The sequence below is a fragment of the Mesitornis unicolor genome, unplaced genomic scaffold (genome assembly GCF_000695765.1).
Source record: "Mesitornis unicolor isolate BGI_N332 unplaced genomic scaffold, ASM69576v1 scaffold42287, whole genome shotgun sequence".
In the NCBI taxonomy this organism is placed as follows: domain Eukaryota; kingdom Metazoa; phylum Chordata; class Aves; order Mesitornithiformes; family Mesitornithidae; genus Mesitornis; species Mesitornis unicolor.
In genome coordinates this window covers 26,837-53,844 of record NW_010196571.1, presented here as the reverse complement: position 1 = coordinate 53,844, position 27,008 = coordinate 26,837, and the positions used below count along the sequence as shown (strand labels likewise).

The 27,008-nt window shown below is 42.9% G+C and overlaps 1 protein-coding gene across 1 annotated transcript in view; it reads left to right on the top strand.

The window, feature by feature from the left end:
* The window catches only part of LOC104543828 (corticotropin-releasing factor receptor 2-like), an 80,979-nt gene that overhangs the window by 29,627 nt on the left and 24,344 nt on the right, over nt 1-27,008 (top strand). Inside the window, exons 3-4 of the mRNA XM_010188523.1 lie at nt 6,036-6,121; nt 13,827-13,933. Coding sequence (XP_010186825.1) covers nt 6,036-6,121; nt 13,827-13,933 — 193 coding nt within the window. The remainder of the gene's footprint in view (nt 1-6,035; nt 6,122-13,826; nt 13,934-27,008) is intronic.

The following is a 27,008-nucleotide window of genomic DNA, read 5'->3' as shown; positions in this document are numbered from 1 at the left end:
ACTGTGTACCTCAGATAGGCTTTTATACTCCTGTAGTCCAGCAAGTGTTAAACCTGGTCAGTTTGTCTAAGAAAAGTTGTGTTCACAAGTGCTGTATATGTGAGAGGATCTGTTGCTGGCAAGACCATAATCTTTATCAGGATGCCTAATGGAGTAGACTTTGGGGTAGAAATCCAAATAAATGTGAGTTTTTTTCTAAACTGGAGGAGTTCTAAACTTCCAAAAGGTTCTGTTCCTGCCTTTCCTTTGACATGTTATATGACCTGGGTGAAACACTTGAGCTTTTTAGCAGATAGGAAATCGATACAGAAAGTGAGCATAATTAGACTGCTCGACCTTCTCATAAAGCATTTTAGGACTTCTTGGCAAAGGAAAACAATAGAAAACTGAGCAAAGTTTCTTCTGTGCTTGAAAGCCTGAAGAAACATCGGGTTGGTGAGCTAGACAGAGCTGAGGTCAGAAATATTTTTCCAGAGGAATGTTTCTTGCCTAAAGTGTTATTTATCTGCCTTACAGGACTCTCCTGTAAGTGCACTATGATTCTACATGAATGTCAAAAAAAAACCCCAATCGTGACATCAAAGAAAACCTCTCTTTGCACAAAGCTTGGCTTTCAGGACGATGTTGGCTTATGTACAAAGTAATAAGCATTGGTTGGATAACTGTACTTTCCTGTCCTTATTTTTATCTGAATATCCCTCATTCACAAATGAAGTATGTGGAGAGATGTTTTTCTTTTCAGTCTCGTGGATGTCTGACTACTGTTACAATTATACCACTGTCACTTATGGTTTCTAGAAATAGCAAGCAGTGTACTGGTACTTTGTGAGTCCTACCTGGCTCTGGTTTGACACTGCAACCATCAGGAGAAACCCACCAAAGAGGAAGGATGGCACATGAATAAATAATTTATAGCCCCATGATTCAGTCCCTATTTTTAGGCACTTGCTGTTTTTCTGAGACTTTGAAAAAAGGGCTAAGAATAGTATCCAGATGATGTGACATACCCTTTATGCAACACAGGTTTTTCTGTCTCATTTGATCTGGATCCTATGAAATCTGAGCAGCCAATCCAAGGAATTTATGTCATGCAGTTCCTGTTATATATACTGGGGATCATGGCAAATAAGTACCCAAGGGAATTTTTTTTTTCTTAATACCAAGCAAAATGTCTTATTTTGAACATTAAACGAGTAACAAATTATTTGGAGGAGGCACTGGGAGAATCGCACAATATTCCAGTGATTAGGACACTTGGATAGGAAGGAATCCATGGAAATGGACTGAGGAAGATTCGGGACCATGTTGCTACCTACAGTACCCTCACCACCCTGCTCATTCCTGAACACTTACCAACAGGAAAGATCTCCATTTCTCAAGACCCTGTGAAATCTTCAGTGATTGACGTTCCCTGCTTGCTGATGGGGCTCTTATGGGCTATTTAAGCTAAGACTATAAACAGTGACAAGTTGCTAACAAGGGCTTCATGAAATGGGTTGGAACAGTGTTGTTCACTATGACGTTCAGCAAACATTGCTTTTACATGCTTGTACGTGGAAGATTCGCTGTTCTTGCTCTGGGTAGCTGGTTGTAAGGAAAAGGGTTTCCCAGTTCTACTCCTGCCGATGCTTTGTTACAGTCACGCTCAAGATTTCTTACCTACTTTTTTATGATGTGATACGAAGTTTTTCAGAAGTGGAGATCCCTTTTACATCACCTTAGAGCCCACGAGAACTGCAAATGCTCGTATTTCTATTGTCTTTGTGTACGCGTGTCTATATTGCGTATGGAGCTGAAATGTTGGCTCGTGTGTGGCTATCAAAGCAGCAGCCACCACTGCAGAGCAGGAGCAGTAGTGGAAGTTATCCCAGCACACTGTAATTGCTGTGTTTGACTCTGGGAATGCTGCCATAGCTGTCATCGGCTTTATTGATAGACTGTGACTATGATCAGCATGACTGCATCAGCCCTTAGAGAAAGTATTAAAATGAGTATGTTATACTGGCTGGCCTGGAGAGGTTGAAATACATTTTCTGGAAGTTAGCAATGTGAGTGACAGTCTGAGCACTGCTGAGTATTTCTTTCTGTTTGGGGAGTTCCCTTTTACCTCCTTGCCCGTCCCTTGGATGGTTAAGTAGAAGCAATCAGGTGCCACAAATGTTGCTAATAACCTACAACAAAAGGAAGTCAACATTTTCAAAGTCAAAGAAGGGGCCACAGATTGTAGCGTAGCAGTGAATATTGGATGATGTGTCTAATGGCTGTGTGTTGCCTGTGTCATCGTGAGTCATCTACTGCTTGTTATTCATTTGCATGAAGATTAAGTCTGCTTGTCCAGTTGTGTTGTATGAGTGCAAGTGCACACAGAGCATGAATAGCCACATGTTATAACCACCAAAAAGCTCTTTATTTTGTGTGTTTGTTCTTTAGAATAAAGTCAGTAAGGAAGGAGAAATTACAAGAATAGAAAGTATACTGAGTTCTTCAGTATGCCACCTGTCTAAGGAAAGGAGAATTGGCACTTTATTCTTTTAACTAGGAAGAAAAGAAATAATGCTAGTAGCTCTCATTAGCTGTTGTTGCCCTAGAAAGATCGCGTAACTGTTCTTTGCTTCCTGGGTGTTCATTGTTTGTTTCTACAGTGGAGTTCTCCATCATGACTCCTCCATTTTCTCCTTACTTTTTCACGACAATTATTGAGAAATCTGAACTTAGTACAATCTTTACACAGTGCTTTAAAGCAAAGGGCAAGAATGCTTCTAGCACAAAGTATGTTAATCCCAGTTCTCATTGGAAAACCAGGTGAGAAGGAATATTATTCAGCATGTTCAGTCACCAAAGAGACCATAGAAGTCTCTTGGTAAGATCACTGACTGTTTGTTTCCCTCTTCCTTTGCACACACTGAAGCTGGAGGACACACATCTTCCATTGCTGTCTTTCATAGAACCAATGTGTATGTCACTTTTTTGGCATCTCTTTGCTGCTTTAGTCAATGCTACAACTCTGCATGTCCCAGGGACTCAGCCTGTCACTGCGTCCAGTGTCTGTTATCTCTACGTCTTCTCTGTGCTGATTTTGACAGTAAGTAGGTTTGCTATGAAGCAGCTGTTTGCTGCTATGAAAAAGACTAAGAAGATTACTTGAAGTTGCAGTTATTTTATCCAGGGCCTTCTGTGGAGAGATACACAGGCACAGAGCACGTGCCAAATGTGACTGACTGAACACAGTGAGTCTGTCCACTGCATATGCAATTGGTGCCGTATCCCCAAGAACTCGTTTACTGATGCCATGGGATTCATCTGTGCATGAAGAAGATGCTACGTCTTCCAGATGCCTGCAGTGAGGCTTTTACTCTCTAATATTACCTCGCTCACTAAATCAGATATTTCTCCTTTAAAGCACTGGGTAAAAGTTCTTTATTATGTTATTACAATGGATATATGAAAATACATTCAGTATGATTGGAAACTTGTTTCCATGTGGCCAGCAGAACTACTGCTGTAAGGCATTTGGATGAAAGAAAGAAGACCTTTGCTTTGGGTTATAAATTACTTATGACTTATGAGTTTGGAATGAGACATTTCCAGAAGTCAGATCTACTTGTTGCAGTTGTTTACAAGAAGTGGCTGATACTGGAGGAGATTCTAGACTAGAGAAATTCAGGGTTTGATTTTATCCTCCTCTTCTTCTGGTGCTCAGCATGTAAGAGTCTGGTGTGACAGCTCATAAACCCAGATCACTGTTTCTCAAATAACTGCATTGATGTCAGTGTTGCATAGGATTCCTGCATTTGCACTGAAAGAGAGCTCAGAACTCTATTTTATGGCTCCTAATAGTCTAAGTGGAGGGATTACACTTCGAAATGGATGTGGAAATGGATGACATTCATTACTCTCCATTGTGCTTTGCTGATGGTAGAGTCATAGAATGGTTTCGGTTGGAAGGGACCTTAAAGCTCATCCAGCCCAACCCCTGCCATGGGCAGGGACACCTCCACCAGCCCAGGCTGCTCAAAGCCCCGTCCAACCTGGCCTTGAGCACTGCCAGGGAGGGGGCATCCACAGCTTCCCTGGGCAACTTATTTCATTATTTTGAACAAGAATCATGAGACACACATTTGTCCTTCTGAAAAGAAGGTTTTCATGAGCAGGGAAGATGTAGTGCAGGAGACAGAGGCACTGTGGCCTGATAAAGTAGAATAGATGGTTTGTGATGGTTTTCCTTTTGCATGGATAAATAACTCCTTGGTTCAAATGCACCTTTCCCTCTCACGTAGTTATGTAGACTCAGTTGGACATTCTGAGTGTCTCATAACGTTGACTGTGTTTCTGGTCTCCACACCTGAGCTGGGAAGATGTGGTGAGGGGAAGGAAGAGTCAGAATGAGTAAAACAAGGATTTCTTGTGAGTGCTATCCTGGAAGGGGGATTCAATATCCAACTAAGCAGCAGAGCTTCCCGCTCAGTGCCTGGAGGGTCAAATGTTTGCTACAGAGACTCAAAATCAGCAACCATTCTGCACAGAGAGCTTCAGCACTGGCCCAAAGGATGGGAAGTATGTAAATTTGTAAATTAGTGGCAGAAATGGAGACTGAGGTCCTTAACCTTTAGCACAAGTTTCTGTAGTTGACTCAAATGTTAATAGTCGTCATTTTATTATTTTATTTTATTTTATTTTATTTTATTACTCCAAGAAGAAACAGTGAAAAGCTGCAGATGGACAATAGCAGTATGAAATTCAATTATCTGTATGGATATGGTGTAATCTGGAGCATCTCAGTGAATCCTTGTTGCTTTCCATGTGGGCTTTCCTTCTCTGTAGGAAAAAGCACCTTTTTGAAAGTCTTTCTACCTTTTCCAGTGGCTGTTGTCAGCACCACTTTTAGGAACATTCAATCTGATGCTTTTATTTGATGTCTTATTTTCCTGATGGCTGGGTGCTGAACTAGCACTGAATGACCATGGCAAAGGCCCAAGAAGAAATTGGGTAAAAGGCAGCAAGAACATCATGAAGAGTTCATTAGGAAGCTGTTTGTATGTGTCCTTTGGGGCTCTTTCTGAATTTCCTGTTTTATTTTAATTCTCTTGTTTCTAAGACACAGTTCAAAATAAGTGTGGAAAAAACCCTATTGCTTGGGATGGGATGTGCTTTTGATGGAGGTAGTTTGTACAGCAAAACTGCGTAGTCTTCTCTCTTGAGTTCCTCAGGATGAAGAGAAGGGCTTGCCAAAAACTGAACTCCCCTCCTCGCCCCCAGTTTTACTACACGCAGTTCCCAGAACTCCTCAGGGTGACATTGCAATTGGACATGAAATCTCTTTGCTTCAGCAGAGTAATTTGTGATTTCCACTTATGTTCTGGGAGAGCTGGCACCTTGGAGCAAGACTGGAAGTGATATCGTTTTCAGAGAGGATGGGTGAACACATCCTAACCTAGGTGTGCGCCTCTCTGAAATCTGCTCATGGACATTCTTGTGTCACCTCCCCACTCCAGGGCTGGGAGATGTGGTTAAATTCCTCCCTTTTCGGGTTCTTTGCAGAAGTTTTCCCAATAACGTTGTTGCATAGGAAGACTAGAAAATTAGTATCTCCAGAAATGTTTACGGTGGGATAAATGGGTGGGAAGTAGAGCAATAAATTTACCATACACATACCATTCTCCTCAATGGAGCACTAAAGACCTAAACTTTTCTGTCCGTTTCTGGATACATCATTGAACTGCTTTTTAAAAGCCTATACTAACTTTAAGCTTTCTCTTGCAATACTTTTCTCATACCTTTGCTGTCTTCTGAATCCATATGCTGTAAGACGACATTATCAATAAGTATTTTTAAACACTTGTCTCTAGATGTGTTTATGTCCTGTGTTTCTCCTCTTCCCTCCTCAGCAGGCAGTTCTAGTCCTCACAGAGGTGGGATCAGTAGATTTGCCTTGTGAATAATCTGTTCTGTAACCTTTTCCTAAATTTGTGAAATTGCTGGGCTGTTTAAAGTCCAGCACAGAGCGTTCATCTCTCTTTTATTTTGGTCTCTACCAGGAAATGCCTACAGAGAATGCCTGGGCAATGGGACATGGGCTTCCAAGATAAACTACTCTCAGTGCGAGCCTATTCTGGACGACAAGGTCTGTATTTTTCCCCTCGTTCTTCTCAATGACATTTCTCAGCATACACGAATGCAAACCTGAGCTTAAGGTTAACATACTAATTTGGGGTTTCTGAGACAGATTCCATTCCTGTCCCTGCAACAAATCCTTCCTGTGAATTCAGGCAAATCACTTCCCTCCATTATCCCCTACTCACATGGTTTTTAAAAAAGGATGCTTTATTACGCTTTGTCCCCGATGCTGGATGTTTATGCAGATCCTTCCTAGCTTTATTCAGAGCCTACAGCTGCTACAGTAAATGTTAGTCATAATAACAATAAGACCAAAAGCTTCTTTGGCACTGAAAAATCAGCTTCACCAGCTGATTCCACCCTGTACCTATCACTTCTGAGGTCTCATCAACCACTGGCCTTTCCAGATCTCAATGTTATTTTTCCTTCAGCAAATATGTAAAGGGGCAGCAGCAGAAAAATACATAAAAAGCAGACATGGGTCCCAGCTGTCTTTAGAAGATTGAGCCAGTCTTGCATTATATAGGAATTTACAGAGTGGAATTAGCACATAGGGTTAAGCACCTTCAGAAAAGCTGAAAACAATTATGCAAAGTCCTTTTCTTGTCAAATGTCTCCGTTTTTCTTGGAGGCGTCACAGACATTGATCCTCACACAGTTTAAACCTTCAAGCCTTTCATGCCATATTCTGTTTCTCCTCCTTCTGTTTTGAGTGTTATGATGGGACACGTAAGCACACACAGGCTTTGGGCTGTCTCTCTGCCAGGGGTGGCTTTCCCCCTAAGAACCAGGATGGATCCAGCAGCTCAGGCCTGTTTTGGAGTTCATTCCTCCCATTCTGTCGCTGGGGTTATGCCACACCAGCTGCAAACAGCATTTTATAAGACAAGGTCTACTAAGACCTACTAAGACCTAATCCAGATTTAGTGCTCTGCAACTGTCTGAGGTGGTGCTGTAGCCCTAACAGTCATGATAGGCTTTGGCTGTGGGCCACCATCCATCCTGTAAGGTCCATGTTGTTGCTGAGTGTGAGCTTTGACAGGTGAATCAGAAAGCAGATAACTGCACACCAGCTGCTGAGCAGTGCCCACTGGATAGAGAATTTGGTGGTAGCCCACCCCCACGCACCTCCATTGGCTTCTGGAAAGTAAGACAAAATGTACCAGTACATGACTGCCCTCCAGAGGCACTGATGCACATACAAGGTGGGGTAGGCTCCCATGGCAATTTAAGCTGATCTAAGATGGGACAGCCCCAATGCAGCCCCTCCTTACATTTCTTTCCCACTTAAAGTGAAAAACTAACATTTTGCTGGGTCCATTTTCAGATGGATCAGTTCCCTAAACCATCTCATTGCATTATGACAAGGGTGCTGAGACCAGCACAAGCCAGGGGAGCGAAAGTGTGGCTGGAGCTGAGGGGAGACAGCAGACCATGATAGCAGACCATCTCTGACTGAAATAGATTTGCACTGCTGTGAGACCACCCTCTTAAAAATTAGTGAAAAGGGGTTTATGGAGCACCAGTGCTAAGTCAGAGAATGAGGCGAATGGGTGAAGACTCAAAATCTTTGGTGTGGTTTAGGTGACAGGGGAAGCCTGAGCTGATTGCAGCAACCTGCTGCACCAACTCAGGAAAATGCTGCTGTGTTTTAATGACAGTCTTCACGCATTAGTCTACATGACTTAAACAGTCTTTATCTCTCACAGGCAAATACAGAGGAGTTTTGTTTGAAGAGGCTGGAGAAGCGTGGCTAGAGGACAGGATTATTTCCTTTACTCTGTTTTTGCTTTTAAAAACTTTGCAGCTATGGTGATAGCTTAAAAACTTCTTAAATAGCATGGTCCTTAAACAGATGAAAGTGCAGCTGTTCCCCCACCCATGTTTGCAAAAGCTTAAGAACTCATTTATTAGATCTTTAAGGATTTGTGACAAGCCTTACAAATATTAATATTTGTGAATATTTTTGAAATCTCTACATAATGCGCAGTGTTACAGACGAATACTTGGGTTGTTTTGTGTTCTTAAAAAATAAATGAATAAATAAAAATCCCCACAGATTTCCCTAATCCTCCATTTCTCATTTCTCCATTTTGATTAAAGGTGAGATGCAAGCACACATGTGGGTCTGTTGTTACATATTGACTATCAGATCATCCTGACAGATGCCATGCATCAGCCAGGAGGTACCCCCTATGTCTCATGTTTATTTTTAATGCAGAAAACAATACCGCTTTCAAGCTTGGCAATTCATAGCCAGAGTGCTAACGAATAACATGGTCTGACTTCAAATGCAGTGATTGATACATGGGATGGGAACAGGAGCTTTTAAGATCGGCCCCAAGTCCAGTGTTGCAGGCTTTATGACAGGGTGTTGGTAATGTAGCAAAGGAAATTTTAGGGTTTTTCAGCTGTGGGCCAGTTGTAGGGGGCATAAGCTCCTGTAGCAAGCATTTGCTGATGGGTTACATGAATACATCACTGCTTTACTTGTGGTTGAGACCTGTGGCATAGCTGATAAAACTCTGGGACTGCTTTGCTCCTAAATTCCCATTTTGTCTGGGATCTGGTTGCCCATATGTGGTTGTGCAGTGTAGTTTAAATTGCCCCAGTGTTTTTCCATGCACCTGGCAGGTGTGACACAGGCCCTCTGCAATATCTGTGTCCTTCAGGAGCAGCGATTGGAGCTTGGCCACCAGGACCAAGGAAGCAAAGTCTGAGTGCACCTCTGTTGTGGTTTAGGGCTGGGCTGGCCACTAAATCCTGGCCAGACACTCTCTATTAACCCTTATCTCCCCAGAAGGGAAGAGAAAAGAGAATAAGGGAGAAAGACTTCATAGGATGGAAAATAAAACTAACAGATTTAATAAAACAATAATACTGATACTACAGGATAGTAATGTAAATAGGAAAATAATGAAATATATACAGATATGTACAAATATATACAAAACCAATATAAAATCCTCGCCCCCCCTTCCCCCCAGTGACGAATACGTCACCAGAGGCTCTGCGGAGCAGGGCACTGGAAAAGTCCCAGACCGGACCCAGCAGCAGTGGGAGCTGATGCAGGAACACAGGGATCAGGATCAGAGGCAGACGAACCAGCAGGTTCTGCTCAGACTTTGGCCATTGAAGGTGTTGAGACTGAAGGAAGGGTCCGAGGTGGAAGGAGGGCTCCAAGATGGAAGAAGTTGACCCTTCTGATCCCTCAGCTTTATACTGAATATGACGTGTGTGGGATGGAATACCTCATTGATCAATTTTGGGTCTGCTTCCCCCCCATAGGCACAGACATGGCACCCATGGTGAGACAGTGGGCTTGAGATTGTCAAGTAGCAGTACACAGTGTCTGGAAAAACATCCTGCTAGTTTCAGCAAGTTCAGCCACTTAGAAGAGACTGAGCTGAAAAGTAAAATAACTAAATAGAAAATTAGTTCTATTTAGCTCAAACCAGGACAACCTCAAGGAACAGATATTGTTTCAGATGTTGCGTAGATACCCAAATGTAGGTGTCCTAATGTCAGACTCAATCCCATCTTCTCAGCAGTCAGTGCCTTCTTCAGGCACAGGCATCAGGTACAGAAATGATTTTGATCCAACTGGATGTTTGATGACATAACTTGTGACAAATTGAAATCTTCTACTCAGCCTACAAGCTCCTGTGTCAAAGGAGCCTTTGCTGCATGTGGCATAAATCTATGCTCTTGTTAGAAGACAAATGAGAGCCTTGGGCAGCAAAAAATACATCTTAGCTTCCAAAAAGAGCTATAAATTAGGAACGTTGGTCTTGTCTATGTGCCTTTTGGCAGCTGGACATGAATTTGGCTTTGCTAATGTTTTGAGGTGGCTTTAAGCTGTGTAGCTGAGTTAGCACCATGCTGGGCTTAAGTTAATGTGTCCTGCTTAGGAGCACAGTCACATCAGCCACAACTACCCAGCTTCCAGCCAGTTCAGAACAGGAAAGCAGTGAACTCAGAGGCGTCTTGGATGTTAAAGATACTTCGCAGTTGCTTGTGAAATGCTTTGAGAGGAGATATGGCATCTTTAAACTGGACTGGTGAAGAGATAATCCCAGCAACAGGAAGAAATCTGAAGTGACTGAAGTGGGAAAAGAGTGCAGAGCCTTGCAGGAAAACGTGTGCTGTACACGCTGTCAGGACCCATCAGGAAGCTGTGTTAGAAAGATCCTTGTGGCCTGGAGAGTTAAGAGTGCCATCATTAGGTGGTTATTAGTTCAAATTATTAGCTAGCTTAGTTTGGACGGGTTAGCAGTCATCTAACCTGATCATTGTAGATCACTGCACAGGTTGCCCAGAGAGGTGGTGCAGGCCCCATCCCTGGAGATATTCAAGGTCAGGCTTGATGGGGCTCTGAGCAACCAGATCTGCTGACATTGTCCCTGCTCACTGCAGGGTTTAGACTGGATGAGCTTTAAAGGTCCCTTCCAACCCAATACATTCTGTGATTCTATGTCCTAGCTAAAACAAAGGAAAATGTCCTTTAGGCAGAAGGACTTCTTCATTAGCCTGAGATCTGGCTGCAGGGAGCCCAGTGTGCCTTAGATTTGCAAAGCTAGTGCAAGTAAAGACATAAGGTTGTGCCTCCTCAGTTTACCTTGTTGAAGCTGGCTGGAAGATAATTCTGCAGTGTTGGATGTAATGTGTTTGTCATGCATAAGGTATGGCATGGAAGAGGACTCCAGGAATGTGACCTGCTGTGGTCCAGAGAGCAAGGCTAACAGTGTCCAGGCCATCTCCTTTTCACAGAATCACAGAATTATTTGGGCAGGGACACCTCCACCAGCCCAGGCTGCTCAGAGCCCCATCCAACCTGGCCTTGAACATTGCCAGGGAGGAGGCATCCACAGCTTCCCTGGGCAACCTGGGCCAGTGTCTCACCACCCTCAAAGTGAAGAATTTCTTCCTAATACCCAGTCTAAATCTCCCCTCTTCCAGTTTAAAACCATTCCCTCTTGTTCTGTCGCTACCTGCCCTTGTAAGAAGTCCCTCCCCAGCTTTCCTATAAGCCCCCTTCAGGAACTGGAAGGATGCAATAAAGTCTCCCCGGAGCCTTCTCTTCTCCAGGCTGAACAGCCCCAACTCTCTCAGCCAGTCCCCATAGGAGAGATGCTCCAGCCCTTGATCACCGGAGAGTATTTTCAAGTTACTCTAAAAACACCAAACTGTTTCTATTACAATAGCTTTAATACTTGTATCACTGTGTTTATGAACGACTGAACTTAGGGCAAACAGAAATGAAGTCTTCCATCTCCTTTCTAATGTAAACACCCTTCTCCCAAGTCTGAAGAGGATTTAAATCTGCATTTTAGTGGAGTGAAACATCTTCCTGGAAGCAGAGGAATATTGGGTACCAGCAGTAGGTTGTTACCACTTGAAATGCATCAGTCTTCAAGAGGGTGAGACAAAAAAGAGTTATACAAGTATTTTACATGAACTGAGCTTTGGCCAACACATGACTGATTCTGGGCACGTGTTTTTCAGTCCTGAAGGTGTTCTCGCCAATTCTACCAGAGATGCAGATTGCATGTAGGCTGGTGGAAAGTGATCTTGTCACCCTGTCAGCTTAGTTTTTCACAGGCACGGAGGCAGTTCTTCTTTCTATTATATTTGAATTTGCCTTCAGGAAACCTTGGTAGTGTCAGCAACAGAAAAATACAAGTTGCGCCTGTTTCTCCTTCAGTGTCAGTGCATTAGAGGAGCTCAATTATATTTTTTTCCAGTTAATTTTCTAATGCTTGGAACCACACCTTCTTAAAACTCGAGTAAACAATATTTATGAGCCAAAGGGGGGAGCTGAAGGGACAGATCCAAAGAGCGGGATCCTAGGAGAAAATACTGTCATCTTCCAGAAGATTTATAGCACTGCATGGGCAATCTGCACGATACTTTTAGTCATATGGTTTAGTTTTAGGTAGTCCTGTGAGAAGCAGGGATTTGGACTTGATGATCTTTATGGGTCCCTTCCAACTTGAGAATTTCTGTGATTCTATGAATTAAGCAGGAAATTAAATAAGGAAGGCAGTGTGCCAGGGCACTAGCTGAACAGTACAGCATTGCATTTCAGGTAGGCACATCAGCTCAAGTGTGTTTTCCTCCCATTTAAGTGCCCCTGAGACTTAAGGATAAATAAAACTCGGTGTGGAATTCAGATCTTGTTGGTTTGTTGGTTTTGGGGGTTTTTTTTGTCTCCTCAAGGCTATTCAGAAAATGGGTCTGTGCATGGCAAAGTTTATTTTAGGGGATTTTATAATAGAGTTAAAAATACCTTACATGGTTGAGTTCTGTCCAGAAACAGCACATTACTCCCTGTGCTGAAGATGTAGGCAGGTTTCATCACAAAAGTGATTCCAAGAGCGATTGCTCGCTGTCTGACTGCTGGAAGATGCTATCTGCACAGCACAATGGGACAGATTAACTACAGCTGCTGGTCCCGGTTTCATCCAGATATTCATTCACTAACAAATTCCTTTGACTGGAATAAAATGTTAAGGGAAATTGCTAGAAAAAAAATGAAGCAAAGGAAGTTCAGCCAAAATTAGAAAGCTGATGCCATTATTAGGATTTTACTTTTATATTTTTATCGTATGGGAGGAAATTTAGGTGGTTAGTTTTTAAAGTCTCATTCTCTGAAGGAAGACAATGTCCCAAAGTAGAGAAAGATCTCCTTAACCTGAAAAGAAAGAAATGCTAAAATAAATAAATAAATAAATATCCTTTTTCAGGAGGATTTATTCTTCAAGTAGAAAACCACTATCAGTTTTTAACCAGCTTCAGTATTTATCTGAATAGTGTTTTTCGACTGCTTCCTAGCCATCAGGCAAAGAGAGGAGATGCTTCTTTTTTCTCTGAAGCCAGCAGAAACCCACCAATAAAGAATTACCAATTCCAGTTACTTCAAGGTCTAATTTTGGTCACATCACTAAATTCACCAATTTTAGGTGGGAGTACTTTTGTACTTAATTTCTTGTTTACAGGATCAAGAACCTACTGATATTCTCCTCAACATCCTAGGAAATGGACAGTAATACATTAAATTTCACCACATACTTGGGCTGTTGCTAAAATCAAGATCTTTGGTTTGTCAGGCTCTCTCAAAACTGAAAGGACATCACCAGAGTCCAGGTCTCAGTCCTCATTGGTTCTGCCCTCTAATTTGAAAGATTAAGATCGTAGCTTGCAAGGAATGTACCTCAGAGAAATGGCTTATTATTCTTACTGATAACTGATTCATTTTTGTAAGAAAACCAAATCATTGGAGTAGGAAAGTCACATAACCTGGCTCATTAAGACCATGCAGTTTCCTAACAAAATAATGTTCTATGACTTTTGAAACTGAGAAGATGTGTCTTTGGTAGCTCTGTCACCCTAAAATGACAAAGTTTTTAAATAGTGTAATAAAAAAATAGGAAATCCCAAGGAAATTGCTGGGAAAAAAAGGGAAAAAGTAAGTTTTTTGCTGACATTTGTAAGAAACTGTGGACAAATACCAAATTGAAATGAAACCAAGCCTGTACTTCTGTGCCTGGGCAGCAGCATGTTTGACTTATACATAAGCATCAGCCCTGGGGCTATTATATCATTTTAAAGTCGAGAAAAGTAATTACTGTTTCCTAAACTGATTAACTGTTCCTTAATGTCAGTGCTTAGAGAGTCATGCTGATTTAATCATGTTATCTCTTTACCTCCAGAGGAAGTATGCGCTCCATTACAAGATTGCTCTCATCATAAACTACCTGGGGCACTGTATATCAGTAGGGGCCCTTATAGTTGCCTTTATGCTTTTCTTGTGCTTGAGGTGAGTAATCTGTTTGCATGCTTCTAACTTGGTTGGGTGTGTGACACTTACAGGGTTACTCAAGCCTTCTAATAACACTGTCCAGGTCGTGTATGGTCTTGAAAACTGGTCATGGCTTTTACAGTCCCAAGCACGTCCATGGTTTCATTGACTGATGTATTGGAGCTGTAAAGTTGGCTTCCGTGTGTAGGACCTAAAGCCTATTTGTATTCAGGAGGAGAAACTGTGCATGACTTACTGATGCAGCAAAAAATTCAGTGAGCACAGAGTGCTTCGTTAAGGGAAGCTGGGATTTGAATGTGTCGAGTTGCAAGTTTTGGGAGCGAGTTTTGTTTTTTATAAGGCAGTGCATGATAACATATACATTTTGCATTCCCTGACAAATAATGCCCAGATCTAGACCAAAGGAGAGAGAGAATGAAATCTTTCCATTTTGCTTTGGGTGAATTTCAATTAAAACTTTGAGGTTAATTTTTTGGGTTAATTTCAATTAAAACTTTTCTAAAGGAGCTTTCTCTCCACTGGTGCTCATGAAATGATGAATGCAAATCCAGGAAACTGCATAGAAACACTTCTCTTCTCTGTTCAGTGGTACAGAAGGGAGTTTGTCAGGTCAAATGGATGTGTCAGTGAACACAAAGTCTGTGAAGAAGAGTTAGGGCTACGGGGAGAAGAGAAAGGGCAGGAGAGAAGGGAACTTAGTGGAAAGTAATAGGCAGATGCACATCAGTCATTGTGTGTATTGTATGTACACAGCCTGAGTCACAGGAATAAATTTCAAGAGGAGTGGCCTGGTTGGATACTTCTGTATTATTTGTTGGAATACCCAACTGGTATTTCTGTAATATTTGTGCTGTCTTGTCTTGGAGTGTTCAGCCTGAACTTAGAACCAACTGCACTAAGTGCTATGCAGTGATAATCCTTGAGAAAAATCTTATAGTAGTAGCAGAGGAGAAATAGATGGAGGACACCATCCCACCTCCCCCAGGATTGCAACATGACGGTAGTGACCTAAGTGAGAGAATTACTGCTTTCCTAGAGTGAAGCATCTCTATGAAGCCTTATGCTAAGTCTTCCCCTTGTGCATTGGAAAGCTTTGTCCACAGTTTTACTGAAGCGGGAAGGGGAAAGAACAGGATCTAGTCTCCATTTTTCCAAATCTGTCCTAATTAATCTTGTCCCCAGTTCCTGTCTGCCTCAGTTCCTGATGCAACACTGTCCTCCATGCACAACCCACCCTCCATGCCAGTAGAAACATCCTGCTGTCCTAAACTCTTAGGAACCATACAGCAAAGCATATTGTGAGGGTCAGAAAGCTCAGATATAGCAGCAAGTAGTGAAAGAATCTGCCATCTCTGTGTTGCCAAGAGACCCCAACAGAACTGGGAAGAGAGGTGAACACATCCAGGGACTCCTTTTTACTGCAGAGACCTATTCCTGCCTTTTTTCCTCTCATTCTGTTACATACGAAGCAGTCATTTTGGCTGTGCAATGATAAACCAGTAAACATTTCATTTAGCACCTAAATAAGACAAATTGAAGCCAAACTTACGGGAGAGGACTTGATTTTTGTTGCTGACTGAATGGCAATGAGTCATTGACACAGCTCCCAAAGATTTAAATCAAGGATGGTTGCTCAAGGTCTGAATGTAGGTGGTCTTAAAAGTGTGTGAGCCATGCTGTCTTTACAATGCAAAACAAAACAAGCACTCAAAGAAAAAGACATCTGCTGAGAATGAAAACTGAGGGATTTGTGCATAAACCAAATGTGCTATAGATCTGCATTTAACTTCAATGCAGGATCTGGAGAGATTTGCTCAGGGGACTTCACAGGGCATAGTTAAATGTGTCTGCACTGCTGTGAATCTCACAGTCTGTGTGTTCTCATTAATAGTGAAGGTTTGATCCGTCCCCCAGGTGCACGCAGGCAGTTTCTGCTGGCACAGCTCTCATCGTCCCACATAATCACATTCTCACACCGGCAGAGCAGGAATTTTCCACAGAGGAATCCTGCTATCAGTAACACCAATCAAAGTGAAGGAACAACAGAAAAAGAGGAACAATTACAACACCTCTTTTGAATAATATGTTTCCTTTACTGTTGCTGATAATGCAGAAACCCAAATTGCTTTGTCTTGGCTTTTTTCTTGTTAGTGTGCTGTATCAGCCTCTGAGGTGGAATAGGAGTCGTTTGTAATACCCCTGTCTTGTTATTAAACACTGTGCTGGCAGTTACCATCAGTGACCTGACAGGATTCAATCAGAAGATGTTTTATTTGTGCAGTGTTGGCCAAAGCAAAAGTTCTGACTACAGGAAGACGGGTATTCGTTCTGGGAAACATCTAAGTCCCCACTGAGTTTTGAATCCAGTAAAGAATGATGGTGCTGAAAGGAAGACGGGCTGCAGATTAAAAATGACAAGTCCTTCTGCACAGTTTGCTGGATAAAAGCAGCTCTGAAAAAACCCAAAGCTATAAACGTTGGGACAACATCATTTGTCATTAGTATCGTAGTAATGAAAGCAAATTAAGGATTGGAGAGAAATGTTGCTTTCCTGTTGTCCTGAAGTTTACCTCTTTCTATTTCCCCTTTAAAACACCTGATTATTTTTCTCATGGACCTGAGGCAGTGTGCCCTTTCTAGTGATTACAGCCAGATTTCCTAAATCTCACATAGTTTCTCCCCCAGAACACCGACACTTTTCTTCCTTGAACATACTCACTTTTTCTTCTTCCTTTTCCCCCCTAACCAGCTCCAGGGTTTAGGAGAGACAGATCTATTTTCCTTTATCTGTTCCAAGCTCTTTTGAACTGCCTCTTGACCTTCAGTCTGGTGTGCGGCTGCTGAGACTGCTGCTCCAGGCTTCTGTTAGTAAAAGTGGAAGAGTCTGATTAAATGATTTGTAGGAACCTGTCAGAAGGAATGTAGAGCATCCAGACACAGCAGGGTGATCTGACATCTATCACAGCCTAGGCACTAGGCATATATCAAGTGGGTAGGTGATCTGCACAATTAGTCCTGGTTAACATTTAAAAATCATGTGGTGTCTGGTGTTATTAGAGCAGAGCAGGCTCCAGATCTAAGGCACAGTCCTCCCATAAACACCTTTCTGTCATGGAGCAAGGGCAAAAAGAGCAAGTCCCAGGACAGGACATCATCTAACTGAATTCATGAGTGTTCATGATCCATTTCCCCTTCCTCTCTTGTCTTTCCACCTGGCCAAGTTAAGTCTGTTGCATCTGCCAAGCAGAATAGCAAAGCCTTAAATAATGATTCAGGCTTATTGCATTTTTTTAAACTTCGTCCTAAATATTGGTAATTGTGTTCAGTGGATGCAATGGCTGCAGGTTTGCAGACAGCACTCTGTCCCACCCTGTAATAGTTCATAGTGAAGTCCTCAAAGCAAGGCAGGACTGACAGCGATGGAGCTCTGTAAATAAGCACATATGCAATGAGGTGCTCTTTGAATACAAAACATCTGAAGTGCCTGTACAGCCTGAAACCATCTGAAGTGTTCTGTCTCACAGACTCCGATAGAGGACAGAAACACATTTCCTGTTGATTAACCTTAGGCCATTGCCTCTGCTTCCAGCTGCCTTTACTCACCTCCCTCTCATCTCATCTCATCTCATCTCATCTCATCTCATCTCATCTCTGTATCACTTCTTCTTTAGGCTTTTTGTATGGAACCTACCTAGTGCAGAAACCGCAGAGAGCAGGGTCCTTATGAAGTCCTGGAATAATACCAGTAATTAAAATTATGCCCAAAGAGCTATATTCTTAAATTGTGGAAGGTTTCATAAGCTGAATCTGAAATAGGAGTATCGTAGCCTAGCAGTATGAAGGCTGGCAAGGAGTATTATTGCTGCCTATAAATGTATCACTGTTGGATAAACGTTAGAAACTGAAGAGCTACTTACAGCCAAGGACAATGTCAGAGCAAGAAGAAATGGGTATAGACAGCTACAGTTAAACCTGTGAGTGGGTGTTAGAGGTTGATTTCCAACCCACAGAGCAGAGGCACCCAGGAGCAATGTAACAGAGGAAAAAATTAACTTAGAGTCAAACTAGAGTTTCAGGAGTTTATGAAGGACTTTTACTTAATGACTTTCTTGACCGGAGTTTTGGAGGCTCAGGAGGCTATTTCCTATTCTGTGCTTGAAATATGTTCCTAGGGCTATATTTCTGTTGTTGCCATGATTTTAGCCATGAGGCAGTGTTTTCTGGAGATGGACACTGACTTGTTTAAATTCTGGTAATAGGGCTGCTCTGTGCAAGATCAAAGCTGTGCTGACTGACTACCTAAAACATGTCTGTTCTCCTTTTGATGATGTTGAATGGTTGTGGGAGCAGTGGAGCAAGTCCTCCAATTTTTCCAAGGTTTCAGAGGAAGAAAGAAAGAAAAGTTTGGTCTTTGCAGTTTTTTGTTCTCTGTTAGATATGAATCATGCTCAGGAGTGCAATTTACTTCAAAAAGAGAACATGTCTTGAGTCATCTCTGGTGAGAAGAATCAGAGAAGATGTTTTCAAGCCAAGATGTTTGGAGTTACCCAGTACAAATGCACCTGCAGGTGTTCAAGTACTAAATGGTTCTGTCTCAGTTTTCATCCAAGGAATTGCACATCTCCATCCCTCACTAACACCACTGGAGTTGTTCAGCACCCAGCCACCTTCTCTTCTGTCTAATCTAAAAGATGAATACTTCACATTGCTCTGTCAAGTAAAACACAAGAGAGATGGAAAATCCCTGATTGGTGCCACTTCTAAACGGGGCACACACGCTTCTGCGAGCATGTGGACTGCCTCTGTATTATGGAAACAGCGGCTTCCTTGGGGAGGTGCCCAAGTTGAACCACCAGAAACATTTCCACATGCAGTGAGCACCATGAGGCTAACAAATTTAGACCAAGCACAGGAAGGAGCAGGCTATGGATGAGCTTATATGGTCTTTCCGAATTCCTGGCCAAATAATAAAAAATAATTAAATATTCCATGCCATCTTTTGGTGGAAATGAGGCCAAGGAGAGCGTGAATAGCAGTATCAGTGTCTTAATCTTTCCTCTGTGGTTTATCCACGCAGTATCTGCAAAGGTAGATAGTTTAATAAACATTGCTAATTGTGTTAAAAGCAGAACTCATAAACCCTGAATTCCCAAGCTGCTCATTTAAATTTCTTTCAGATTTTTTTGTATAATCCCACAAGGGGATAATGAATGAGGACATGCCATATGCTCCTATAGTTCCCAAGCAGCATCTGTAAGCCAGATCAACCACTATTAGGTCTCAGTGCCTGGCTTCTGAAATCCTCACTCTAATTTGTGCAATCCAGCTGCAATGGTCACTCTTCATAGAAAACATTTGCTCTTCCACAGTCTCCATGGGTTACTTTTTAGGGACTGATACCCACAGCTTGTGTCAACAGGGCAATGTCTTAGATAAAACCAAGGGAGCTGTAACTGCATACTGTACCCCTGCTACTCTGAAGCCAGTTTGTTATGGGAACCAAAACCTGAACTGCAAGTTATCTTCTGCTATAGCGCTACTTTACAGCCCTGTTTCCTGTTTGGTTCAAGTGATTGACTTCTGACCTCCATTTAACGAAGCAAATTAGAGCAGATTCCTAAATCTTTTTTCAACCAGCCAAATCACAAGCATATGCTGTACTAAATGAAGTCATCTGTATCTGACTTTGTCCTTCCTGTGAAAACAACAGAGGAATTTTCTGCAGTGGAAGAGCCTGTTGCACAGTTGAGGATGGAGCCATATTCTTACACTGAAGTAGCCAGTGATGGGTTTTCAATTAGCCCATATTGAACCGCCTGGTTTTCAGGTGCAATGTTTTGTACATTGGCTGGGAACAGAGCACAGGCTGAGGTTGTGTCCTATAGCTATCCATACTGTTATTGCCAGGGCCATTTTTGACCCCCTGTTCACCATGCTACACAGCAGACAGTGCTGGACACAGACACGGACGGTGAACACAGTCTGGTCCTGCCTGTGGTCCTGCTCTGTGTTGTGTTGGCTGCATCCTCCCAACCCTAGGAATATCGGTGCTTTAAGCCTTTGTGCCTAAAGCAGGCAGAATGCCCCATGTCCTGTGATTAAAATTTGGCTTGAAGGCAGGAGAAAGAAGCTTTGGAAGAGGCTTAGTGGAGCACAGATGGTTCCACAATGGGTTTATTTTTAGGGTCTATGCACATCCTAAACACTTAACGGAAGCTGCTGCTTCTCCTCTTCACCTGAGCATTTCACCCCTGTCCTCATAATGAAGCTGTTACTCTATTCCAGGCTTTCGTTCTACCCTTGCAACTGCCCCTAGCATTTCCTGTGGGGATATTTATATGCCTCCAGACAACTGCCACCAAGCAGCTTGTTTTCCCTGCCAGCCTCTCCAGATGCTTTTCCCATCAATAAGCACTAGCACCAGAATATATGCAGTGATTGAACACGAGGACACGGGAAACCATGAGGACCTCAGGGGAGGCCTCGATATGGATAAAAGCAAATAGACCATGACAGGCACAGAGCCTGGGAAATAACTTGCTGTTAGGTATTCTTCCCACTCCATGCCATTTATGGCTTGTCCATGAGCTTTGCCTGCCCTAGAAAAGACTAAAAGGGAAAAAAAAAGTATTTTTTTAAAGTATTGTCCATGATTCTCCTTCCTGCTTGTTCTGCAGTCAGGGATGAGAAGGACTCCAGCAAAGCGCTCTCAGATTTCTCCTGCCAACTGTTTTCAGACAGACTTTGGGACAGCAGCCTTAATTGAACATCATTATTAATGGAATACTACATTAATTAATAGAAGGTTTCTAAGCTTCTGTAATAATGTTACCATTTGCAATTATTTCCATGCAGATGATTCAGGTAATTCAGATAGCTTTCAACCATGCTGGCACATTATTATGATTGCTAATGTTAATTGTTTTGTGTCATGCTTTGAAACAGAAAATAGTAGCTCTGCATGTCCCAGAGGAAAAATACCACTGTATGGATAGAGCAAGAAAAAACCCCAAGAATCAGTAGAAAGGCTATGCTGAGTTTTACCAGTGCTATTTTAGAAACCCTTTTATAGACCTCTGTTTCTGATTCAGTGAGGCCACCTGTACAGAAAGACTTGATTGGATTTTCTGCCTTTTCAGATCTCAGCATTTCCCAAGTCAAAAGAATAGATTTTCTAGTTTTCTGCTTTCTATACCCAACCATACCATTACGGTCCTTTTACAGAAATAATTAACAAAATGTGCTTTCTCTACCATGGATCAGAAACTCTTTCTGCCTACCTCTGACCCAGGCTGCAGCCAACTGCTGGAGAATTTTGATTTTTTTTTTCATTTTCTGCCATTGTTCCTAAAGTGCAAGCCTGGTTATGACACCCCCCACACAGCAAGCAGTTCACAATGCTAGCGGTTTGATATCGAGTCAGGGAATGACATTTGGGCTTGAAACATGGGCTGTTCTCAAATCAAATAAAGAGGTCATTATGTGTAATTTCCCACCATACACCTGGCTTTTGATTTACTAATTAGGAAGGCCAAAGAGAAATATGTTTGTTTTCACCGTAACTGCTTCTTTGTGTTTAACCTCCTGCTGCAGAGCTGAGGATGCTTTTATGGGGCTCTGTGTGTGTGCAGTGAGGGGCAGAGGAAGGTGCTCCCAGGTCATTTTACCTGGTTTGGGCCAGCACAACCAGAGATGTACGCTGGGACTCACGACTCACTGTAACACACACATCCTGTGCCATTGTCCCCAAATTCCCATAAATATAAAACGAGGAACTTCATAACTCAGTCTCTTGTGAAAATATGTTGTTGCTTGCTCAGCTCTTCTATTCAAAACCTCAGATCATTAGGCTTTAGGCAAGTGGCTGTGCTCTGAACAACTCCTGGCAAAAAGTGCTGCCTGCCTGATGTGAGGACACCTCTGCCCAACCCAGCAGGAAGGGTGGCACAGCAGTAGGACTTCTGTATGGCAGACCTTCAGCAGAAACTCTTGCCTTGTCAGAAGCAGTGTCTGGAGATCACTCCACAGGGGGCAAAGCACCGGTTCTTAAGAAATCTTGAGGAGCCAATAAGCCCTTCCACTCACAGAGCCAAGATGCTTCAGTGGCAGTATCTTTTCTCCCTCCAAGTCAGAAACAGTAAGTCCTTTTTTCTCCTTTTCAAGGAAATCCTTTTCCTTCTGCCCCCCTCCACTCAGTGTAACATACACTGCTTGCTTGTGCCTGCCTGACGCTACTTGCCATGTTTCAGGGGGATATTTCAGACCCAAAATCTTCTGTCAGACACAGCCAGAAGTGAAATCTCTGCATGAACTGTGCTGCTTCAGGAGCACGTATTGGAGATGGGGTACCAACCGCTCCTCCCAGTGAAAATGGAATATCCACCTCTCTTCCCAGTGGAGGCAAAGTACCCACCACTCCTCTCAGCCTGGTCCTGCAGCCCACAGGACTCGCAGTTTCATGCTGTCCACTTCCAGGCTCTTTCTGTCCCCCCTTCCTAAAACTGCCAGAGGACAGGAGGGTTGAGGTTGAGAGTTGTGAGGAAATGCCTCCTCATCCAGCCCTTGGGAGGGGAGAGGCAAGCAGAGAAGAGGAACCAACATAGACACATGGATTTTACCATGAATAACAGCTGATGAGTTCTTCATTCCATCATGTTAGTAGGATAAGCCATGACCTGACCCTAGTGAGCATAAACCACAAAAGGAGTTCAGTGACTCTTGTTAGCAGCTGGGGCCACCAACGAGGTGATTTAATGTGATTAAATTTGGTCTCTGAATCAGGAATATCTTAAAACCTCTGTCTTCCAGAAGCAAGGAGGTAAGAGCAAGGAACAACTAACAGTCTATCTCCCCCATTTCCCATACTGTTTCCCAAACTTTCTTTTACTGATCACCACTGGGGACTGAGTCACAGCTTATGTGGCTCCTTGGTCTGACTAAATATGGGAGTTCTTATGTCTTTCTGTTGTGGCCTCAATCTTTAAGTCTCTTCTGACTGAATTGCTACAACTTCTTTTCTTATTCCTCCCATCCTTGGACCCATGCACCAGGGAAGAGTTCATATAAGAGTTTATGTTAAGTGCTTTATGTCTGGAAAGGATCAGGGCAGGAAGCAAATACAGGAAAAGGCTCTTTAATGGAAGCCTGTAGGCTCAGCCCATGGTGTCTTTGATGTGACAGTCTCTGGGGTGGTGACTTGCGCTGCTGTTCTTGGAAGCTAAGCCACACTTGCACCATTCGATCTACATGGAGCGTTGTAAAACAAGTGGAAATGGCATGAACAGTGTTACGTGACCTGGAGATGAATATGAAACCTTCTGTCATCTGATCTTTTAGGCTCTGGGACTTTAAATGGCTCTGTAACTCACAATTTCTTCCCAGCGATGCTGTAATTGTGCCTGAAGCAGCAGTTCAGCACCCAGTCCCCTCATCTCCCATTTATCCCCTCTCTCACACAACTCTTTGCCCTCTTGAGAGGGTACCTCTCTGCTGTCTGGGCTCTCATTTTCCTAATGCTGTCATTGCCACACTCTCCAAATTGTGGTACCTCCCTGCTGAGGTAAGAATAACCCCAAATTTCTAAGCTTCTGAGTTGTGATGAAATGCATTCACACCACTCACGCTAGGAGAGCTCAATTCACTAACTTATAATACAACTCAATGTGTTTCAAATTCCACCTCCTGCCATTTACAGTGGGATGTGAGTTCCTTCTCAGTGCTGCCTGTGAGGGCAGTTATAGCTGTTTTCAGAGCATGGATTGCTTACTTTTTCACTCCAGAGAGTGAAGGCAGTAATTTATCAAGGAGAAGGGAACCATGGAGCTCACTGTCATAGAATACTGTTATGACTGTTTAACAAGTTTTCAAAAAAGAGACAGGTCATTTTCATGAATAACAGGAACATTTAAATTCAAATTAAGGCTTATAAATTTAAGCTAGCTTCCATCTACCAGGAGCTAGGAAAAGATCAGTGGAGGACAAATTACCCCTATGAGTATTATGTGTTTCTTCCTCAGGCTTTGAGATGAGTGAGTATGACAAGGTTGGCTTTGCCCTTTGACGAAACATCAGCTGTGCTGCAGGTCTCCTATTACTCACCAGCTCTGTTGCCCAATCTGGGACATGTCCTTCATTCGCTGTCCACCTCTGACTCCAATCTATATAAACTTTATGCACAGGGCAAGCTCCTGAGCCCAGCAGAGCAGTCTCATGTGAATAGTGCCTGAAATGAGGGGATCCTCATCCCTGTATCCCTCTAGATGCTTTACACAGACTAAATTATGGTAATAGCATTCGTGGCAGTGCCTGTAAATGGGAGCAGCTTTCTCAGGTGGTTGGCAAGAGATCTTTCCCTTGCTACATCAATAGACTTTGCTGCAGTCCTCCACTGCTCTGCCCTGCAGCCTCCACACACTATATTAATCCTGCTGGTTCTCCCTCCCCAGTATGAACCTGACACAGTTATTTCTTGAGCTTTTCCTGCCCTTGGCTATGAATTGCATTGCAGGCCCTGTGATTTCTGTGCTAGTAGTAGTTAGAAGACAGAAACAAGCAGAAACCATGTGCTCTGGGCTCTCTACAAACAAAAACAAACTTTGAGTCTCCAGTTGGGACTCTGACTGGAAGAAAAGGGAAGAAATTTAAGGAAAGGGAAAAGGTTAAAACCATTCTGTGCCTGGGGTCACATCACTTTCAGATGTGTGTTTCTCAGCCCGACTATACTGTTGTTTCCATTAAAACCCGAACTGCAATTAACACCAGCAGAACAGCGGCCCAGACATCACAAAAGCAAATCCTGCCCGCCTTAGTGCTGCTTTGGGGTGGGGAATGTGGCTCAGGAGAGACTGCAGCCAGAAAAGCGAAAAGTTTGCTCTACAGCCTCTTCTTCATTGCTCTGTTAACCCTAAAGACATGAAGCTTTTTTAGCAGGTGAAAGCATCTGCCTCCCATCTATGTCATTCACAGAGTGTCTCAGAAAGGGAATGAGGCCATGGTACAAGGATACTGGTACCCAAAGTATGGCTTTTGCTAAGGGTAGTGGGACATGGTAGCCAACTGTCCCTGTTTCATGTCCAAAGCATTATTTCACAAGGCTTCAGCCTTCATTTTGCTTAATTCCAGCTGCTGGCCACATTCATACTTTACTTAATTTTACACCAGGAGAACATCTTCCTTGTTTTGAAAACAAGGAGAGTTTTTATCATCATTATCTGTAGAGCCTGGGAGTTCCTAACACAGACCAGACCCTTGTGCTCTGGGTCCTGAACAGACACCACTAAAACTTGCTTCTGCCCCAAGCATCCTGCAGTCCAAGCAACAGCCAATATCTAGATACAGAGTGACAGGCAAAGAGGACAAAACAGTGTGAACCAAGAAATAGGAGAGCAAAGATCATGCAGCCAGTAAGTGCTGAGTTTGTCTTTATATTCCAAGACACAGAAGAGACTGCAGTTTTGATGACTGTGATCCTCCTGGGGGAAACGCTCTTTTTATGAACTGAACCAAAAAGTCTACAACTATTTGTTTGATCCTATTTGCCTCTGTGCCCAGACCAATGTACTGCTGTAAGTCTTGTGGGAATAAGATTTCTTCCAGACAGATTTAGTGATGTTCCAGCATATGAAATGTTTAAGTTACATCGACATGGAGGTGTGCAGCAAGGATTTTTTTTTCCACTGATTTTTCTTCTCTTTGTCAAGAAATACATTCAGGTGGCAAGGGTGCTGGATCTGTTTTGTTGTTAGAGCTCCCACAAACAATTAATTTCATGCCGGTAACTCTACAGTTTGATCTGAATTTCCTCCGTTTCTAGTCCCCTGCCTCCTTCTCCTGTAGAAGCAGAGTTTCAAATGCCTGCCTTAATCTGCTAATCCTTAACCTGAAGGGAGGGAATAAACCATCGAGATGAACAGCAGCTGCAGGACGTTTTTGTGCAAAACGATCAACAGAGAACAGAGTTTAAAAGCATGTTTCGAAGTCTGTCCAGAGCCAGATGGGTTCCTGGTTCCTTCATGAAGGGCAGTGGGTGTTGGTTGCCTGGTTTCTTTGAAAGCCCTAACCGTGAACCTTTGCCTTTTGTTGGAGGTGGAATTTTCTAAGTGAGACATGTCTCTGACACGTCCGCTGGTAGCACAGGTTACACTGAGAGCAACGCTTTTGGGGTTTGTAGCTAAAATAAAAGCAAATGGATCCGAGCAGCTGGAGATTTGTTTTCCAAGTTGACTCCAGTCATGAGTCGCTGAGGGTCTCAAAACCAAATACCAGTTTCATACCACGGGCCTGAGCTGTTAAACACAGAAGCTATTTTAACATTGACTTAGTAGGGTTATACCTACAAGCAGCTTTCTGTAAGGTGCAGCATCTCACATGTGGGAGGTTTTCTATTTGTTGGTTTTTTTTTTTCTGGATTGCTGTGAAATCTTTGAGAGGTTTATGAGGCCGAAGGACATAACAGAATTGCTTCTGGCCCTAAGACTGACTAATCGAGTCCTAAGAAAAGTGCAATAAGTGTTTTAGGATAGCAAAAGAGTGCTTGTTACCAAGAAGGCTGGCTTGTTTGTCTGCCAAAGACCTGAGGCAACAGCAGTGTTGGTTTCTGCATTGTGCCTTCTCTTTTTGCTGTCACTGGGATGAGCTGTGTTCAACTGGAGTTGGGCAGGTTTCAGAACACCACTTTCTGTTTGTCCCACATTACTTGACAGCTTCCTTTGCGAGCAGGGAAGTTGATATGGCAAATGCAGACTCCTAACCCGATGATCCCAGGCTGTGTGAGCCCCTGTGGAAGTGATTTTAATAACTGGATGGTTGAATTAATGACTTACTGTCATTGACTGGCATTAGCGACTGAATCTCTAATGAGGAACTTTCTATCTAGCTCCAGTGACACTTTGGTTGCTGGCATCAGCATCATGCACTGTCTGCCTCCTGGAGCCATTTTCGGCAGCAAGCACTATTTCAGATGTCCCTTCTTTTGATTTATCACACTGTGTCCCAACTTACTGTAGTTTTACGCTGTGCTCGTATTTTACATTGCACCTGAATGGGGGCTGGGGAAGGACTAAAAGCAGACACA